Source organism: Tachyglossus aculeatus, chromosome 1 (assembly GCF_015852505.1).
Source record: "Tachyglossus aculeatus isolate mTacAcu1 chromosome 1, mTacAcu1.pri, whole genome shotgun sequence".
Classification (NCBI taxonomy): Eukaryota; Metazoa; Chordata; class Mammalia; order Monotremata; family Tachyglossidae; genus Tachyglossus; species Tachyglossus aculeatus.
The window spans coordinates 41,611,475-41,633,492 of record NC_052066.1 but is presented as its reverse complement, the minus strand read 5'-3'; the positions used below and the strand labels follow the sequence as shown (position 1 = coordinate 41,633,492).

Below are 22,018 nucleotides of genomic sequence, written 5' to 3'. Positions count from 1 at the left end.
ACAGTGCTTTGCACACAATAAGTGCTCAATAAATACGACTGAATGGACGAATGAATGAATGTACACTTATGATTCACTCTCCTACTCTGATGAATGAAAGAATGTTATGAATTTAAGTGCTTGAGAGGGAGGGGGGAAGAGTAGATATTTGCCCATCGAGCCCAGACTAAGAACTCCAGCTCTAAAAACACAAGGTCCCTCTACATATACAAATCAAACAAACAAACCCCAAATTAAATAGCCGTATGTAATAGATTTTTTCACTTTTAGAAGTTATGTGTATAAACAAGTCCACTGTTTAGTAGAGCTGAAAGCATACTGATTCAGTTTTTAAACTTTAAAAAATATGTAGGTTTTTTGGTCTTGATAACCTGTCTCATCCAGTAGCTATGAGCTATTGCCTAAGAAAAATGCATTATACCTTTTCTAATTACATTCGTGACTTGTGCTATAATCAGGATGGTTTTGATTCTTTTAGGAAGAAATGAGAAGACTGCAACATACTTTAGAACAAGTTAACGAAGAGAAATATTTGCTTGAAAAGTAAGTGTGAAAAGTGTTGATTTGCTAACCTTCATTAAAGTGTAAAACAAGAACGGTACCCATGCTATAAAATGGAACGAGAGAAGCAGCATGGCTCAGTGGAAAGAGCATGGGCTTGGGAGTCAAAGATCATGGGTTCTAATCCTGGCTCCGCTACATGTCTGCTGTTTGACCTTGGGCAAGTCACTTAACTTCTCTAAGCCTCAGTTACCTCATCTGTAAAATGGGGATTAAGACTGTGAGCCCCCCGTGGGACAACCTGATCACCTTGTATCCCCGAGTGCTTAGAACAGTGCTTTGCACATAGTAAGTGCTTAACAAATGTCATTATTATTATTATTATGAAATGCCTTCCAATTCTGTTATATTCTACTCTCCCATGTGCTTAGTACAATGCTCTGCACATAGTAAGTGTTTAGTAAATATGACTGATTGATGTATTTAATCAGTGCTGGAAATGAACTGTAACAGGTGAGAACCGATCCCAGAATGGTTATTCTGGTATAATAATAATAATAATAATAATGGCATTTATTAAGCACTTACTATGTGCAAAGCACTGTTCTAAGCGCTGGGGAGGTTACAAGGTGATCAGGTTGTCCCACAGAGGGCTCACAGTCTTAATCCCCATTTTACAGATGAGGTCACTGAGGCAGAGAGAAGTTAAGTGACTAGCCCAAAGTCACACAGCTGACAATTGGCAGAGCTGGGATTCAAACCCATGACCTCTGACTCCCAAGCCTGTGCTCTTTCCAGTAAGCCACGGTACTTCTCAAAATGAAAACTGTTTGCCTTGGTGATAACTGCAGCAACTGTTTTGGCCAGTGGCAGGTGATGCTCCTAACCACATAGGCCCAGGCCGGGATGAGACTTGAGTAATAATAATAATGGTATTTGTTAAGTTATTCCTGTGTGCCAAGCACTATTCTAAGCCCTGGGATGGTTACATAATTATCAGATTGGACACAGTCTCCATCCTGTGTGGAACTCAGAGTCTTAATCTGAGTCTTAGTAATAAATGCCATCATTATTATTATTATTATTATTAATCCCCATTCTACAGATGAGATGTAACCCAGAGAAGTGACGTGACTTGCCCAAAGTCACACAGCAGACAAGTGGTGGAGCCGGGATTAGAACCTAGGTCCTTCTGGCTCCCAGGTCTGTGCTCTCTCCACTAGGCCACTTGAAGCTTCCAGTCACATCCCCAACCACGTCACCAATCCTATCCCCAGTCCCATCCCCAGGCCCGGCTGGCTACTGGTCACCAGCATTCATTCATTCATTTAATCGTATTTATTGAGCCCTTACTGTGTGCAGACCACTGTACTAAGCACTTGGGAAGTACAAGTTGGCAACATATAGAGACAGTCCCTACCCAACAATGGGCTGGCAGCCAGAAGGGGCAGGAATTGGAGATGGAGCCAAGTTAGTGGCTCCACGCTTTACCTTCTTCTGGCCAGATTCAGCCCTAGCCTGCCCCAGAAAATTGTGGGGACAATATGGGGGCACTGTCCTGTCCCCCCCCCACCACAAAACACCCTCTCACACCATCAAAACTGCTTCCCCATGGATCTATTTTTCTGCCTTCATTCATTCATTCATTCAATCGTATTTATTGAGCGTTTACTGTGTGCAGAGCACTATACTAAGCGCTTGGGAAGTACAACTTGGCAACATATAGAGATGGTCCCTACACAACAATGGGCTCACAGTCTAGAAGGGGGCGACAGACAACAAAACAAAACATGTAGACAGGTTTGCCTTGACTTAATAATAATAATAATAATGACATTTATTAAGCACTTACTATGTGCAAAGCACTGTTCTAAATACTGGGAAGGTACAAGGTGATCAGGTTGTCCCATGGGGGACTCACAGTCTTAATCCCCATTTTCCAAATGAGGTAACTCGAGGCACAGAGAAGTTAAGTGACTTGCCCAAAGTCACACAGCTGACAATTGGTGGAGCCTGGATTTGAACTCATGACCTCTGACTCCAAAGCCCGTGCTCTTTCCACTGAGCCATGCTGCTTCTCTGCATCAGCAGAGACTTCTGCATCGGCCTCCTCACTGACCTCTCTGGCTTCTGTCTCTTTCCACTCTAGTCCTGACTTCACTCTGCTGCACATATCAGTATTCTAAAAAAGGTCAGCTCACATCTCCCCACTCCAAAACCTCCAGTGGTTGCCCATCCAACTCTATACCAAGCAGAAATTCCTTATCATCAACTTCAAGACACTCTATCAGCTCTCTCCCTCCTAGTTGATCTTATATAACACTATCTGCACATTTCACACTTCTCTAGTGCCATGCTACTCTCTGCACCTCAATCTCACCTATTCTGCTGCCATCCCCTTGTCTATGTCCTCCCTTGGGGCTATATAACTCCCTCCCCTTTCATATCTGCTAGTCTACCACTCTCTCCACCTTCAAAACCTTCCTAAAATCACATTTCCTCCAAGAAGCCTTCCCTGATTAAGCCCTCATTTCCCCTCCCACCCTCCCCACTTCAATTATGAATCAGGCTTGGTTCCCCTTAACAATCATAATTCTGTTGTTTGTTTAGCACTTACTTTGAGCCAAGAACTTTACTAAGCATTCAGCTAGATACAAGACAATCAGGTCGGACACACATATTGCCCCATGTAGGGTTCACAGTCTAAGGAGGGGAGAGTCAGATTTAATTTCCATTTTACAGATAAGGAAACTGAGGCACGGAAAAGTGAAGTGACTTGCCTGAGATCACGAAGCAGTCAAGGGCTGAGCTGGGATTTGAACTCTGGTCCTTTACTGCCAGGCCCATGCTCTTTCCACTGGGCCACTCTGCTTCCCTAAATACCCCAATCTCAAAGCACTTTTGTACGTATCCCTGTATGCTCCTATTTCCCCTAGCTGTAATTTGAAATGAATAATGACTATAAAAGCTATTGCTTACAGTTTGTAATTTGCAGTTATTTCCCAAAGTCGGTGGGTTCAACTTTGAATAGATTAGTGAGAAACTATTCACTAAATCAGGGACAAGTAAAATATGAATTTCAGTTTATCATAACAATATCTTCATAATGGAAAAAGGAAGTAAGAATATTGGAAGTAGAAAGTATCAAATCTTCTCCTTCGCCTCATTAATCTTGTAATTCTTGCATCGTCTGAAGATACCCTTGCTTTAATTTGGTACTCACCACATTTTTAATATTTTCTTTATTAATTTGCTGCCTTATTGTTGTTGCTAAAGGAGGAATAAATATCCCCTAAATATCTGCTCACTGACTAAAACTTGATAACTAGTGGCTAGAGAACAGGTTTTAATATTTTTTTCAGAGCCTCTTTTTTTTTTTTCTAGCCATCAGTTGGCCATGGATGCACAGAATAATATTGATAAACCTCGCCTTAATCTCCAGACTTTGGAATCAAAAGTGAAAATGTAAGTAACTTCAATCCAGGGCCTAATTTGTAGATGTCCGTTGCTCTGAACTGCTAGAGAGCCAGCCTGGGACCTGAAGAAGAGTTGGAAAAGGGACACAGCTAAACTAAGATTAGCAGCTGCCTCTGATCCCTCTAGACTATGAGTTCATTGTGGGCAGGGATTGTCACTGTTTATTGTTGTATTGTACTTTCCTAAGTGCTTAGTACAGTGCTCTGCACACAGTAAGCGCTTAATAAATACGATTGAATGAATGGATTTTAGAGTTGCATCCAACCCGGATGATTGGATAAATTATTCTGATCTGTTAATATAAACTACAATACACAGCTGGTGTGCTTTATTATCTAAATCAGTTGGGATTTAGTCCTTTAGATATTTGTTAATTCAGATCATTTCCCCTTCTTTCTTAGGAGAAAGGAGATAAATTAGTTCAAAAACACTGCTGCCAAACTGCTCCTTTGTTTTCCCTTATCTGACTTCAGTGGGGATGGAAGGTAGGGGTAGGGGGCAGACTAGCTGGTCACCTATAGTATTATTAAAGGTTTATTCATTCAATCGTATTTATTGAGCACTTACTGTGTGCAGAGCACTGTACTAAGTGCTTGGAAAGTACAATACAACAATAAAGAGAGACGATCCCTGCCCACAGCGGGCTCACTGTCTAGAGGTGGGGGAGACAGACATCAATACAAGTAAACAGGCATTGATACAAATAAATAGCATTATAGATATTTACATGTATACATAAGTGCTGTGGGGCGTGGGAGGAGAAAGGGCAAAGGGGGTGAGTCAGGGTGACAGGAAAGGGAATGGGAGTTGAGGAAAAGTGGGGCTTAGTCTGGGAAGGCCTCTTGGAGGAGGTGTGCCTTCAGTAGGGCTTTGAGGAGGGAAAGAGGTGATTGTCTGGCAGATTTGAGGAGGGAGTTGTGTTCCAGGCCAGAGGTAGGATGTGGGCCAGGGGTCAGCAGTGAGGCAGGCGAGAATGAGGCACAGTGAGAAGGTTGGCACCAGAAGAGTGGAGTGTGTGGGTTGGGATGTAGAAGGAGAGAAGGGAGGTGAGGTAGGAGGGGGCCAGGTGATGGAGAGCTTTAAAGCCAGTAGTGAGGAGTGTTTGTTGCCAAGTACTGGCGTTGACTCAAATGTTACCGATCAGATACAGTCCCTGGCCTGTTTGGGGCTCACAGTCTAGGTGGGACTGGATAAATGAAGACAACTGTAACAGTGGATTGCAAACAGAAAACCACAAAATCAACAGATCCAGTCAGCAGTGTCAAGAAAAGAACAGATCTTAGAAGTGAGAGTCCTTAGACTCGCCCACTGCTCCAGATGAAAAGTTCTTGGTTCTAAACCATGGCAGCCTCTTTGGGTTCTAAAGGCTGGGGAGAATGTCAGGAGGGAAAAAAAGGAGCTATTCTGGACTGCATAGCAGAACCTAGAGTTCTGGCATGAAAGGGGTTCAAAACCATTTACTACTAACAATAGTAATAATAGTACTATGTGCCAGGCACTGTACGACACGTGGGGTTCACAGTCTTAAACTCCATTTTACAGATAAGGGAACTGAGGCACAGAGAAGTGAAGTGACTTACCCGAGGTCACACAGTAGATACATAGCAGAGCCGGGATTAGAACCCTGGTCTTTCAGACTCCCAGGCATGCACTCAATCCATTTCATGACTCGGTATCAGTCCACACCTCAAACTGCCTCTTCATCCTCCCATTGTCACTCTGCCCTCTCTGCTGAATTGGAGAAAGGGCTTCTGTGAGCTCAGAAGGTCTGGGGACAGAGTGGTGCGGCCTGGGGATCTATCTGGTGTTTAGGGAACCACCTGCTTCCCTGCTGACCCTTTATCCTCCCTCTGGCAAAAGCTGCCCTCTTGACTATGAACTCATTGTGGGAGAGAATGTGTCTGTTCGTTGTTATGTTGTACTCTTCCAAGCGTTTGCATGCAGTAAGCACTCAATAAATACGATTGAATGAATGAATGGTGGCAGTGGTGGTGTCACAAAGAAGCAGTCCCAGGAGCAGAAATGGAGTCAGAGTCCTTCACCTTTGCTGCTGTTCCCACCCTACTCAGTCAATTTTCTTTCTCCAATCTGGTCATGGCCATTCTGGCAGAAAGATCTGCAGCGTGGCTCAATGCAAAGAGCACGGGCTTTGGAGTCAGAGGTCATGGGTTCAAATCTTGGCTCCGCCAATTGTCAGTTGTGTGACTTCTCTGTGCCTCAGTTACCTCATCTGTAAAATGGGGTTTAAGACTGTGAGCCCCCCGTGGGACAACCTGATCACCTTGTAACCTCCCCAGTGCTTAGAACAGTGCTTTGCACATAGTAAGTGCTTAATAAATGCCACTATTATTATTATTTGGCTGGTCTGACCAAGGTGGCCAAGAGGTTCCATCTTCCACTGCTGCTGCTGCTGCTACTGCTGCTGATGCTGCTGGGATTTGGAGGTTGACAAGGAGGGATTAGGGATCCTGGGACACAAAACACCTGTACAAATTTCCCTGGCTATTTTTAGTGTGGTTGGCTGGTTTCTCGAATGAACAATATTGGCAAAGCTGGCCTTCCACTGTAAATTCTAATGAATCATCGGTGTAAAATGGAATTAGGGAACAATCCCATAGAAGCTGATCAGGGAGCTGTAAACCTGAAGAGCACGATCTGGTTGTTGAGATGACAGGGGAAGAATGCAATACATAAAAATGAAGCTGAGCTTTGGGCAATGCGGGGTATTAGTGAGAATGAATTGAAGACATATTATGATGAATATTCCTTGGAATGCTGTATAAATGGACCCCAGGAAAGGATGTGTAACTAAAGAGGTGGCTTGCTAATGGATTCATGGGGGTAATAGATCACTGCTCTATACTCTGGAAAGTAATTTTGATTTTTAAACTTAAAGGATTGAAGAATACAATAGAAGAAATCAAAGGAATTCACATGGTACTTTCTTAAAGTAATTTTTGGAGAGGAAAGCTTGGTTTTCTAAAGTCTAAGAAAAATTTAGACCCCTTTAGTAGGAACATTTAATGAAGGAAAGAACATTAGAAGCAGAAAATTGCAGGTATTATGAATGACAATAAGAAATAGACCTTCCTTAGGTACACTCAATTATTAATCAATCAATCAATCAATCATATTTATTGAGCACTTACTGTGTGCAGAGCACTGTACTAAGCGCTTGGGAAGTACAAGTTGGCAACATATAGAGACGGTCCCTACCCAACAGTGGGCTCACAGTCTAGAAGGGGGAGACAGAGAACAAATCAAAACATATTAACAAAATAAAATGAATAGAATAGATATGTACAAGTAAAATAAATAAATAAATAGAGTAATAAATACGTACAAACATATATACATATATACAGGTGCTGTGGAGAAGGGAAGGAGGGAAGGTGGGGGGTGGAGAGGGGAAGGAGGGGGAGAGGAAGGAGGGGGCTCAGTCTGGGAAGGCCTCCTGGAGGAGGTGAGCTTTCAGTAGGGCCTTGAAGGGAGGAAGAGAGCTAGCTTGGCGGATGGGCAGAGGGAGGGCATTCCAGGCCCGGGGGATGACGTGGGCCAGGGGTCGACGGCGGGACAGATGAGAACGGGGCACGGTGAGGAGATTAGCAGCAGAGGAGCGAAGGGTGTGGGCTGGGCTGTAGAGGAGAGAAGGGAGGTGAGGTAGGAGGGGGTGAGGTGATGGAGAGCCTTGAAGCCGAGGGTGAGGAGTTTCTGCCTGATGCACAGGTTGATTGGTAGCCACTGGTGATTTTTGAGGAGGGGAGTAACATGCCCAGAGTGTTTCTAGACAAAGACAATCCGGGCAGCGATGTGAAGTATGGATTGAAGTGGGGAGAGACAAGAGGATGGGAGATCGGAGAGAAGGCTGATACAGTAGTACAGACGGGATAGGATGAGAGCTTAAACGAGCAGGGTAGCAGTTTGGATGGAGAGGAAAGGGCAGATCTTGGCAATGTTGTGGAGCTGAGACCGACAGGTTTTGGTGATGGCTTGGATATGAGGGGTGAACGAGAGAGCGGAGTCGAGGATGACACCAAGGTTGTGGGCCTGTGAGACGGGAAGAATGGTAGTGCCGTCAACAGAGATGGGAAAGTCAGGGAGAGGGCAAGGTTTGGGAGGGAAGACAAGGAGTCCTGTCCTGGACATGTTGAGTTTTAGGTGGCGGGCAGACATCCAGATGGAGATGTCCTGAAGGCAGGAGAAGATGCGATCCTGGAGGGAGGGGGAGAGAGCAGGGGCAGAGTTGTAGATTTGGGTGTCATCAGCATAGAGATAATAGTTGAAGCCATGGGATCGAATGAGGTCACCAAAGGAGTGAGTGTAGATCGAGAACAGAAGGGGATCAAGAACTGAACCTTGAGGAACCCCACAGTAAGGGGATGGGAGGGGGAGGAGGAGCCTGCAAAAGAGACTGAGAATGAATGACCGGAGAGATAAGAGGAGAACCAAGAGAGGATGGAGCCTGTGAAACCAAGGTTGGATAGCATGTTGAGGAGAAGGGGCTGGTCCACAGTGTCGAAGGCAGCTGAGGGGTCGAGGAGGATTAGGATAGAAATTAGAAATAGGTTATTGTTAGACGGCTTTGTAAGAACTTTTAGCAGAAAACTTTAAAGAGAAACAGTGCGGCCTCATGAAACGAGTGTGGGCCTGGGAGCAAGAGGACCCAGGTTCTAATCCCAGCTCCACCACATATCTACTGTGTGATCTTGAACAAGTCACTTAACTTCTCTAGGCTACAATTACTTCATCTCTAGGATGGTGATTAAGACAGTGAACACTCTCTGGGAGAGGGACTGTGTCCAACCCTATTATCTTGTATCTTTCCTAGTGCTTAGTGCAGTGCCTGGCACATAGTAAGTGCTTAACAAATACCATAAAAAAGTGAAAACATCGTATTTTTCTTTATTCACTTAAGTGGAAGTAACAGTAGTATTAGCAGTAGTACTTATCAAGTGCTTCCTGAGTGCAAAGCACTGAACCAAGCACTTAGGAAAATACAATGGGAATAAAACACATAGTTCCCTGCCCACAAGGAGCTTGCAATTTAATGAATTGAAGTCAATCAATCAATCGTATTTATTGAGAACTTACTGTGTGCAGAGCATTGTACTAAGCACTTGGAAAGTACAAGTTGGCAACATATAGAGACGGTCCCTACCCAACAGTGGGCTCAAAGTCAAGTAGTACTAGTAGTAGTAGTAGTAGTAATTTATTGAGTACCACTTCTAGCATTTTGCTAGAAGCTTGGAAAGTACAAAATACAGAATTAACAAATTACCAGCCTGCAAGGAGCTTACACTCTAACAGGGAAGACAAGCATCAACGTCTTGATGACTAAAGTATTCAAAATAAATAATTGACTACACATATATGCATGAGTCCTGATTAAGCAGCATGGCTCAGTGGAAAGAGCACAGGCTTGGGAGCCAGAGGTCATGCGTTCTAATCCTGCCTCTGCCACTTGTCTTCTGTGTGACTTTGGGCAAGTCACTTAACTTCTCTGTGCCTTAGTTCCCTCATCTGTAAAATGGGGATTAAGACTGTGAGCCTCACGTGGGACAACCTGATTGCTTGTATCTACCCCAGCACTTAAAACAGTGCTCATTACTTAGTAAGCGCTTAACAAATGCCGTCATTACTATTATTGATATTATTAAGGAATAAATGTTTAATAAATGCAATGGTTGGCTGAAGGGATATGTCTCAGGGTGCTGAGAAATGAATCTGGGAAGTCTTATTGGAAGATGTGGGATTTTAGCAAGGCTTTGACTATAAGGAGATCTGGGATCTATTGGATTTGGGGAGGAGAAAGTTTCAAGAAGGGAGATCAGCATGGATGAAGGGATGAAGTTAGAAAAGTTTCAGATGAGGTAACTGAGTCATACAAAGTTAAGTGATTTGCCCAAGGTCACACAGCAGATATGTGGCAGAGTTGGGATTAGAACCTATATTCTCTGTTTCCCAGGTCTGTGCTCTTTCCACTAGGCCACATGAATGCATATATCAATACTATTGATTATTGTTATTAATAATAATAATAATTTTGGTATTTGTTAAGCACTTACTATGTGTCAAGCACTGTACTAAGCTCTGGGGTGGAAACAAGAAAATCGAGTTGGACACAGCCCTTATCCCACATGGGGCTCACAGTCTCAATCCTCATTTTACAGAGAAGTTAAGTGACCTGCCTAAAGTCACGCAGCAGATATGTGGCAGAGCCGGGATTAGAACCCATGACCTTCTGAGTCCTAGGCCCCTGCTCCATGGGTTAGCCCAAGTTTTTATGCTTCTCATTTTATTATTTTATTCTACCTAAGACACTGTTCTAGACTATGTTGCAAGGGTTTTTTAAAAGAGGGTATTTTCAATTTAATCCCAAACTTTGGGAATCTGATGGAAGCCTGCTCAGATTCTACCCTGGAAGCATGGTATTAAGACACTTGCAAATTGCATCTCAAGATTTGCCATCTGTCCATAAATCCAGTTCCTTTCCTAACCTGGTTGTTACTGCTATCTTGGGATTTTAAAAATTTACCCCAGTGAGTGCTGGCCTTCTGTTGGCTTTGTCAGTGACATTTCATTTAAGCAAAGAGTGAAAGCAAATTGTCAACAAGGTCTCTAAGGTCAATGAAAACTATTCCCCTTCCTAAATTAGCATAAGAAGAATTTGATAAATAATGAATAAGGCTATCCCAGCAGCAGGATCAATCAAGACTACTCGGAAGCCTTGCCCAAAAATAGGATTTCCCCACAAAAATGAATGAATCTGAAAAGCTGCAAATGGACTCACAACAGAACTGTCTAAACTGTGACACAATCTACTATAGTTATTCCTATCATGAAAATCAATCACAAATAATCCCTCATTTGAAAACATGAGATTTTTAGAATTATGCTTCAAAGGTCATTTGTTTTGCCCCCTGAAGATTTACCAGTGTAAGGAAGTTCTCACCTCTTGGGCAACTTCCTTTGAATATTCACTGGCACCTTTAGAGTCCTATGTCTCCAGCATTTGAAGACCTACTTTAGCACTTCCTTAAGGAAGAGACACTCAGGCCAGTATATCTTAATCAGTCATTCAGTGGTTTTTGTTGAGCACCTACTATGTGCTTAGCACTGTGCTAAGTATTTAGGAAAGAACAATACAATAGAGTTGGTAGACAGGATTCTTGCCCTCAATGAGCTTACATATTTTCTAACCTAAAGTCTCAAGCTGCTGAGCACTGCTGGCCGAAATCCAGATCTCACCCACTGTAACTTCATCCTCACCTGCTTTATTCTGCCCTTTCATCTGACCAACATTACTTCTCCTTCCTAATTGGCTCCCATATCTATTGCCCCTACTAGCTGTTCCGGACATTTCACTCCCTCCTCAAATTGCTGTTCCTCTGCCCCCACCATCTCTTTCCTTTAACGACCTAGCCAAATCTTTATTAACAAAATTGAAACCGTCAGGCATGATCACCCTAAAATCTCCCCTGCTCCTCTCCAGTCTCTGCCGTCCGTCCTCTTCGACTCTCCCAATATTCCGAGCAATCTCTTGCCTCTTCTCAAAATTTACTCCCTCTACCTGTGCCTCTGACCCCATCTCTTCATACTTATTAAAACATTTGCCCTCTCCCTTCTTCCCTCCCTAACCGCTATCTTCAACCAGTAACTTTCTAAGGACTTCTGCTAAACAATGTCAGGGATGATGATGATGCTATGCTAATGCATGCTGGAAGGATAACCATTCTTAAGATATTTGTATTTATATTTATTTGATTCTTCAGTTATATGAATCTCTCATTCTAGATTCTACATTCAAGTTCCTTTCTTGGGGAGAATTTTAAAAATGTGTAAGGAATGATTACTACAACTTTGTCATCAGGGCTTCTTAAATTGCAGTATTTTATACTATTTAGGTGCTATCATACTGCCCCCTTGTGTTGAATATATAAAAAATATCAAGAGTACTTGTCCAGCGATTGTATCTTTTTGGATGTTTACACTAAGGTAAAGTCAGCTTTAGGGTATTTTCACAGCATTTCACCTAAGACAATCATTTTAGTTGAATTGACTTTTAAAAATTCAAAAATTTTAATGCCTTTGCTTTGGCCAGCTGAACATTTTCATGGATGTTATGAAATGAAAGCATTTTGATAACTTCAGTGAGAAGTTATTTTTCCTTCTTGGTTATGCTATTAGTTTTCATAGCTTAAAGTGGGCCCGATATAAGATCATTTGAGATAAACCAAATGAAAACTGATATTTTTTGGTTTTAAATTGTACATTTGTAGCCTTGAGGATGCATTTCAGAGCTTTCTAACTAGATTGTAAACTCTCTGATGACTGGGATAGTGTACTCTCCCAAGTGCTTAGTGCAGTGCTCTATGTATAATACTCAATAAATACCATTAATGCTTAATTGATTAATACTTCACTCTACTGCCTGGATCATTTTTTCTAAAGCATTGTATCACATGTCTCTCCACTTCTCAAAAAACTCCAAGGGTTTCCTATTCTTCTCCACATCGAGCAGCAACTCCTGACCATTAGCTTTAAGGTATTAAATCAACTCTCTCTCTCCTACTTACCCACTCTCTTCTTTCACTATACCCCAACTCCTATCCTTTGTTCTTCTCACCTATTCCTAAATGAAGGAATATATAAAGATGAATAAATGAATATGAACAAATATGTAAAGGATAGAATGGGCAGATGGGTTGATGTGACTTGGGGAACTGGGGGGGTCAATTAATTCATTCATTCCATCGTATTTATTGAGCACTTACTGTGTGTAAAGCACTATACTAAGCACTTGGGAAGTACAAATCAGCAACATATAGAGACGGTCCCTACCCAACAATGGGCTCACAGTCTAGAAGGGGAGACAGACAACAAAAAAAAACAAGTAGGCAGATGTCAATACCATCAGAATAAATAGAATTATAGCGTGGCTCAGTGGAAAGAGCCCGGGCTTTGGAGTCAGAGGTCATGGGTTCAAATCCCGGCTCTGCCAACTGTCAGCTGGGTGACTTTAGGCAAGTCACTTCACTTCTCTGTGCCCCAGTTACCTCATCTGTAAAATGGGGATTAAGACTGTGAGCCCCCCGTGGGGCAACCTGATTACCTTGTTACCTCAACAGTGCTTTGCACATAGTAAGCGCTTAATAAATGCCATCATTATTATTATTATCACTAATAAAATAGAGTAATAAATATGTACAAATAAAATAAATAGGGTAATAAATATGCACAAATATATACAAGTGCTGTGGGGAGGGGAAGGGGGTAGGACGGGGGGAGGAGGAGAGGAAAAAGGGGGGGCTCAGTCTGGGAAGGCCTCCTGGAGGAGGTGATCTTTCAATGGGACTTTGAAGGGAGGAAGAGGAGATAGAATTTGAGGGAATCTGAAGGTCAGAATAGTTGGGGTCTGTTGTCTTAGGGAGAGAGTTAAATTTGACAAAACAGCATCCCATCTGCCTCTTCCCTGCCCTTCACAAGGTTTTTAGCTAGTCTCTCCCTCTTCTCACACCCTGAACTTCCTCCTCATTTTATTAAGCGCTTACTATGCGCAAAGCACTGTTTAAAACAGTGCTATTATTATTATTATTATTCTAAGCACTTGGGAGGTTACAGGTAATCGGGTTGTCCCACAGGGGGCTCACAGTCTTAATCCCCATTTTATAGATGAGGTAACTGAGGCACAGAGAAGTTAAGTGACTTGCCCAAAGTCACACAGCTGACAATTGGCAGAGATGGGATTTGAACCCATGACCTCTGGCTCCAAAGCCCATGCTCTTTCCACTGAGCCACGCTGCTTCTCCATGATACTTCCATGGATGCCACCCACAACAGCCACCCCAAACATTTCCACTACCCCTATTGCCTCCAATAGGGTCCCTGACTTCCAGGCTTGCACATTTAGGGGACAAGGTTCAGACTCAAATGTACTGGAGGAAGGCAGGCAGAGGCAAGGAAACTCAGAAGGTGCAGGGGAATAGGGGAGGAGGAAGAGAATAATCGTAATGAAAATAATAATAATAGGAATTGTTTAGCACTCATTATGTGTCCAAGCATTGTACTAAGCTCTGGGGCCGATTCAAGATAATCAGGCTGAACACAGTCCATGTCCCACACAGTGCTTACAGTCTATCTCAATTGACACCCACTGTTTTGGAGAACTCATTTACTCCCTTAGCTTCAACCACCATCTTTATGTGGATGATTTCCAAATTTACAACTCCATCTCTGACCTCTCTCCTTCTTCGTAGTCTTGTATTTCCTCCTGCCTACAGGACATCTCTACTTGAAAGTCTCACCAACACCTCAGATGTAACAAGTCCAAAACAGATCTTCTCATCTTTCCACCCAAACCCTGTCCTCCCCATGACTTTTCCATCACTGTAGATAGCACCACGATCCCCCCATCTCACAAGCCCATAATCTTGGCATTATCCTCGATTTATCTTATTCATTCAACCCACCTTTTTAATCTGCCACCAAATCCTTTTGATTCTATCTACACAACACCGCTAAAATCTGCCCTCCATCCAAACTGGTATCATGTTAAATCCATTAACTTTTCCTACCCCACACTGATTAATGCATCAGCCTCCTTGTTGACCTCCCTGCTTCCTGTCTCTCCTCACTACAATCCATATTTCACTCTGTCCTCCAGATCACTTTTCTCAAAAACATTCAGTCCTTGTTTTCCAACTCCTCAAGAACTTCCACATGAAACAGAAATTCCTACCATTGGCTATAAAGCATTCAATCACCTTGCTCCCTCCTCCCTTACCTTTCACATTGAATCACGGCTCTGCCACATGTCTGCTGTGTGACCTTGGGCAACTCACTTAAATTCTCTGAGCCTTAGTTACCTCATCTGTAAAATGGGGATTAAGATTGTGAGCCCACGTGGGACAACCTGATCACCTTGTATTCCCCCAACATTTAGAACAGTGCTTTGCACATAGTAAGCACTTAACAGATGCCATTATTATTATTATCATTATTACAACCCAGAATGTTCACTTTGCTCATCTCATGCTAACTTACTCATTCTACCTCACTGCTGGCCCTTGCCCACAACCTGCCTCTGTCCTGGGAGTCCTTCCTTAATAATAATAATGATAATAATAAATAAACAAATAAATAAATAAATAAATAAATAAATAAATAAATAACAGTACTTTTTATGCACTAACTATCTGCCAAGCACTGTTTAAAATATCTGGGTAGATGCAAGTTAAACAGGTTGGACACAGTCGCTGTTCCACATGGGGCTCACACTCGTAAGCCCCATTTTACAGATGAAGTAACTGAGGCTCAGAGAAGTAAAATATTGGCCCAAGGGCACACATTAGACATGTGCCAGAGCCAGTATTAGAACCCAGGTTCTTCTTCCTCACATCCCTGTGGTCTATCCACTAAGCCACACTGCTTCCCTATTGACAGCTGACATTCTCCTCACCTTCAAAGCCTTATTAAAATCTCATCTCCTCTGAGAGGACTTCCTCATTTAAGTCCTCATTTGAGCTTTTTCTCCTTCCTTCTGTATTTGCCCTTGCACTTGGATTTGCACCCTTTAAGAATTAGATAGCTCCCTCATCCCCACAGCACTTACTCACATGTCTACAATTTATTTAAATGTCTGTTTCCCCTTCTAGACACTAAGATCCTTTTGGGCAGGGAACATGTCTACCAGTTCTGTTTTATTGCACTTTCAAGTGCTTATTACAGTGCTCTGGACACTGTAAGCACTCAATAAGTTTAATTGGTTGATTTCAGAGGTACTGAATCCTGAAGGTTGCCACCTTCTCTCCTCCCTTTCCACCTGATCTGCATCCAACAGCCCAAATCTCCAGCCCCTGTATCAATCAATGGTAATTATTGAGTGCTTACTGTGTGCTGAGCACTGTACTAAGTGCTTGGGAGAGTACAATGTAGCAGAGTTGGTGGACACCTTCCCTGCCCACGAGGAGAACACCAGCTGTAATAATAATAATAATGGCATTTGCTAAGCGCTTACTATGTGCAAAACACTGTTCTAAGCACTGGGTGGGGGGGGTTACAAAGTAATCAGGTTGTCCCACATTGGTCTCACAGTCTTAATCCCCATTTTACAGATGAGGTAACTGAGACACAGAGAAGTTAAGTGACTTGCCCAAAGTCACACAGCTGACAAGTGGCAGAGTCGGGATTAGAACCCATGACCTCTGACTCCCAAACCCTTGCTCTTTCCACTGAGCCATGCTGTTTCTCTGTAGGAGTAATGGGGGTAATGGAAGTGGTCTGATGGTCACAGCAGCAATAGTATTGAGGTCTCCAATGGGCCAGCATTGTTGGAGCTGCATAAAAAGATAAATAAAATTAAAAGACTATAACTTTATAGACTAAAGGTGAAAATGTGAATGTTGTGAATGTGAATGATCAATAATTTCCAAGGTCAAGGTCTGGGGAGAAGGAAGAAGGAGGCCAGGAAACCTGCAAAAGTTACTGGAGCTTAAATTTATTTTTTAGATGACATTTGTTAAGCACTTACTATGTGGCAGACTCTGTACTAAGCACTGAGGTAGATACAAACTAATCAGGTTGTGGGCAGTCCCTGTCCGACCTGGGACTCACAGGTTTAATCTTCACTTTTCAGATGAGATAAATGAGACTCTGAGAAGTTAAGTGACTTGCCCAGGGTCTCACAACAGACAAAGGTAGAATGGGGATTAAAACTCAAGTCCTCTGACTCCCGGGCCCATCTTTTTCTCCCTAGGCTATGCTCCTTCTCCAACCCAGTTCTGACAACTTTAATAATGATGGTATTTGTTAAGCGCTTACTATGTGCAAAGCACTGTTCCAAGCACTGAGGAGGTTACAAGGTGATCAGGTTGTCCCACAGGGGGCTCACAGTTTTAATCCCCATTTTACAGATGAGGTACCTGAGGCACAGAGAAGTGAAGCGGCTTGCCCAAAGTCACACAGCTGACAGTTGGCAGAGTCGGGATTTGAACCTATGACCTCTGACTCCAAAGCCCGTGCTCGTTCCATTGAGCTACGCTGCTTCTCCCTAACTTTGTTAGGGAGGAGACAGTGAGGTTACTTCCCTGTAAAAGTCACCAAAACAGAGCCCTGGGCTGCAGTCACTTTGATTTCACCTTGTTTGTGTGAAACTTTTGCTCATGTTGACATGAGTACTTTTAGATTTTTTCTTGCCTCCAGTATTCACCATTGAAAAAATGATTGAATCCTCCTAGAGCTTGACAACAGAAGCTATGAGTTAGCAGGCTTAAGGGCTAGGAGCACCATGTCTTCAGTTCTATCCTGAATGTACCTCCACAAACATATTGATCAATCCAGATCTTTTGAAAACCATATCTTCTGGTCTATCTTGAATGTAACTCTATAAGCATAGCGATCATTTTGGCTCTTCTGCTTTTGCTGCATTTTGGGTAGCTCTCCCCAGAGCTCCTTCTTCTCCTCTGGTTCTTTCATTTTTGGAGTGTGAATGTGAAATCTTCTCTACCACCCATGAGAGTTTGGGCTGAGTTTGATAGCAACGTGATTTGGCTCTGCAAAGTAGGGAACCATGAACTGTGAGCCAACTCCCCTTTGTGCAATGGATAGAGCCCAGAGCTGGGAGCCAGAAGGCCATGGGTTCTAATCCCCGCTCCTTCACTTGTCTGCTGTGAGATCTTGGGCAAGTTACTTCACTTCTCTGGGCCTCAGTGACCTTATCTGTAAAGTGGGGATTTAGACTGTGAGCACCACATGGGACAAGGGACTGTGTCCAACCTGAAGATTTGCTTGTATCCATCCCAGTGCTTAGTACAGTGCCTGGCACATAGTAAGTTAATAATAATGATGACATTTATTAAGCACTTATTATATGCAAAGCACTGTTCTAAGCGCTGGGGAGGTTACAAGGTGATCAGGTTGTCCTACAGGGGGCTCACAGTCTTAATCCCCATTTTACAGATGAGGTAACTGAGGCACAGAGAAGTTAAGTGACTTGCCCAAAGTCACACAGCTGACAATTGGTGGAGCCGGGATTTGAACCCATGACCTCTGACTCCAAAGCCCGTGCCTTTTCACTGAGCCATTCTGCTTCTCAACAAATCTCAACAAAGAACAAACAAGTTCTTGATAAATACCAATCATTATTATTATTATCATTATTATTATTATTATTATTATTACTGTGCAAACCCCTAGCATGGTGCCATGCTATCATGGAAACTGCCTTCTCTTGGTTCCCCTCTTACTTCTCTAGAAGTTCCTTTTCAGGCTCTTTTTCTGGCTCCCCTTATGCCTCCCACCCCCTAACTATGGCAATCTCTCAAGGCTTGTTTCAGGGTCTCCTTCTATTCTCTATTTACACCCACTTCCTTGGGAAGCTCATCCACTCCCACAGCTTCAACAACCATCTAGTCCCCTCTAGACTATAAGCTCATCATGGGCAGGGAATGTGTCCATTATATCGTTACACTGTACTTTCCCAAGCACTTAGTACAGTGCTCTGCATGCAGTAAACATTCAATAAATATGACTATCTGACCACCACCTCTGCCCTGACAAGTTCCTTTCTCTAATAATAATAATGTTGGTATTTGTCAAGCGCTTACTATGTGCAAAGCACTGTTCTAAGCGCTGGGGAGGTTACAAGGTGATCAGGTTGTCCCACGGGTGGCTCACAATTTTAATCCCCATTTTCTAGATAAGGTAACTGAGGCACAGAGAAATTAAGTGACTTGCCCAAAGTCACACAGCTGACAATTGGCAGAGCTGGGATTTGAACCCATGACCCCGGGCTCCAAAGCCCATGCTTTTTCCACTGAGCCACAGCAGCTTCTCAGCCACAGCTGCTTCTCTGCAGTCTCTGCAGAGATTTCTCTGCAATCTCATACTTCCTCCCACATTAATGATTTCTCTCAGGACATGCTCAGCCATAACTTCAAACTCAGCATCTCCAAACGGAACTTCTCTCGTCTGTCCCCACCTTCTCATCTTGCTCTCCATGACTTTCTCATTACTGTTGAAGATACCACCAATCCTTCCTTTCTCACAAGCCTCCAACCTTGGAATTATCCTCAATTCACCTCTCCCCTTCCACTTGCGTATTCAGTCAGTCACTACATCTAACTGATTATTATTTTCTGAATGGTATTTATTATTTATAATGCATCAAGCACTGTTCTAAATGCTGGGGTAGGTACAAGGTAATCATGTCGACACAGCCCCTGTCCTACACAGGGCTCACAGTCTGTGGAGGGTGGGCAGGTGTTGAACCCCAATTTTACAGATGAGGTAACTGAGGCACTGAGAAGTTAAGGGACTTTCCTAAGGTCACACAGCAGGCATGGCTCAGAAAAGCAGCGTGGCTTAGTGGAAGGAGCACTGGCTTGAGAGTTAGAGATCATGGGTTCTAATCCCGGCTCCGACACTTGTCAGCTGTGTGACCTTGGGCAAGTCATTTAACTTCTAGGTGCCTTAGTTACCTCAACGGTAAAATGGGTATTAAGACTGTGAGCCCCACGTGGGACAACCTGATAACCTTGTATCTACCCCAGTGCCCAGTGCCAAGCACATAGTAAACTCTTAACAAATACCTTCATTATTATGATTATTATGTGGCAGAGCCATAATTAGAACCCAGATCCTTTGACTCCCAGGTGGGTACACTTTCTATTAGGCCCTGCTATCTTACAACACCTCCAGAATCTGCTCCTTCCTCACCAACCAAACTGTTACTGCACTAAATTCAAGCACTTGTCCTAGCCTGTCTTGACTACTGCATATCATCTTTCCTCCAAAGAGTATCGTTCACACTGCTGCCCGTATCTGTAATTTATTTATATTCATGTCTGTCTCCCCCTCTAGACTGTATGCTCGTTGTGGGCAGGGAATGTGTCTGTTAAATTGTTCTCTCCCAAGTGCACAGTGCTCTGCCCAAAGAAAGTGCACAATAAATATGATTGACTGACTGACTGACAGGGGTTAGGAGTGGGGTTCATGGAACATCGGGCCCCCATCTTCCCTGGCTCCACCCCCTTGTTACTAAGATGGTGAATAATGTAGTTTAATCCATTTAGACAATTGATGAGAGTAGAGATATTGTGACAGCTTATCCAATCAGCTTGAAAGATTTTACCAGATAAACAGATCACAGTTCAAATCGGAGGCAATCCTTCATGGTACCGATTGTAAGCTCTTCAAGAGGAGGGATCATAAAATGCTCTGCACCAAGTAAATAATCAGTGAATGCCACTGTTTGATTGATTTATTAAAAAAGAACACGACTACATGGATTAGTATAGGGTTCAGAGAGAAGTGAGAATGCTTGAAGAAAGCTAGAAGTAGAAAGACTCTAAAGTTGCTTTCAACCAGTGGCAGGTACGTTGACTTAAAAGAAGATGCAATTCATGGCAGGAAGTAAGAAACTCACTGCTAGTTTTGTTTTCACTCTGGAAGGATCGGGAATAAAAAATCAACTTTATGAAATCCCTCCCGACCTTGTGTGTCCTTTAAAAATAATGATACCATTTAGGTTTTCATGAGCCCTATAAATATTTTACACTTTCCTTTTTCGAAATTTGTATACACATGAATCTACTTAACAAAGTTACATAAATAAGGAGCAAAGTAAATGGATTATTGACAATCAATTTGCTCTTCACTTTCTAAATGTACTTTAAGACTTTCATTTTCTTATAATTTAATTTCTTAGTTTGAAGTGTAGAAAATGTCCTTTTAGATGGCAAGCTAACAGCTTTCTATTGAACTGTCTCAGTCACCACAGTGTATTTCCTGTGTTTTGATCATTAACTGATTTTTTGGTATGTTATTTTTTCAATCTAGCTCAGCGACAATATCCAGTGCCTGTGACAACTAAATAATAAGCTGACAATGGTTAAAAGATTTTTCTGCTAAAGCCCATTCTTTCTTGAATGTAGGTAACATTTTGCAACAATTACAAGATTGTAGGCATTTATTTTCTAGTCTTCTAGACTGTGAGCCCATTGTTGGGTAGGGACTGTCTCTATATGTTGCCAGCTTGTACTTCCCAAGCACTTAGTATGTTGCTCTGCACACAGTAAGTGCTCAATAAATACGATTGATTGATTGATTGATTTTGCAATAATAAATGTAATTTGAATTATACCTGCAGTATCTTCCCCCCCTTCTCTCTCTACACATACACATGTATGCATGCAAAGAAGAATGTAAAGATACAGTCCTTCATATTTGAGGGAAAAAAAATTAATGGTGAAATATGTATATGTATATATATATGAGAGAAAGATTTCACCATCAGATATATAAGTAGATTTCAACATTAGTGGCTTCTTCTTCAGTTATGAAGGACTTCATTTTGACATTAATCATGGGTGACAAAAATGATGAATGTGGAACCTACCATACTGGCCACATTGTGCACCCTAAAAAGGCATCTCTCATTATTTTGCCATGTTTGCTGTTGTCTCCCCCTTTAGACAGTAAGCTCATTGTGGCCAGGGAAGGTGCCTACCAATTCTATTGTAAAGTATCCTTCCAAGTGTTTAGTACAGCAGTCTGTACACCATACATGCTCGATAAATACCATCGACTGATTGATTGATTTTCAGTGCCTGAGATTTTGTTTCTCATTTACCTCCTTTTCTCTCATTCCTTATGAATCTTTTTGATCAAGAGTTCCTCCTTTTGACAACATGCACCAGACTGGTCCATCCTCAGCAATTGTCTCCCAGTTTTTAGTTGAGATGCAACATCATCTGAGGCTTAGTTTTACTGTATCTTTAGTGTTTCTTCTGCCCTTCGTATTTTTAGTGAACAAATTTCAGCTCTCCTTTAAGTGGTTGTTTAGGTATCCTGCTGTTAGTCAATATCCATAAATGAGTATTGTTTCAATGTCAGGAGACTGTGAGACGGTTTTCCAAAACTCATTTCCTCTACTTGTTCTCCTTTCTGTGTCACCCTTACTCTTGGATTTGAGCCCTTTATTCACCCCAAACTCAGCCCCATAGCACTTATCTACATTCATTCATTCAATCGTATTTATTGA

At 42.5% G+C, this 22,018-nt stretch overlaps 1 protein-coding gene across 1 annotated transcript in view; it reads left to right on the top strand.

Annotated features, from left to right (window-relative positions):
- The window catches only part of LOC119930739 (schwannomin-interacting protein 1), an 823,807-nt gene that overhangs the window by 162,427 nt on the left and 639,362 nt on the right, over positions 1-22,018 (top strand). The window contains exons 2-3 of the mRNA XM_038749357.1: positions 479-543; positions 3,886-3,966. Coding sequence (XP_038605285.1) covers positions 479-543; positions 3,886-3,966 — 146 coding nt within the window. The remainder of the gene's footprint in view (positions 1-478; positions 544-3,885; positions 3,967-22,018) is intronic.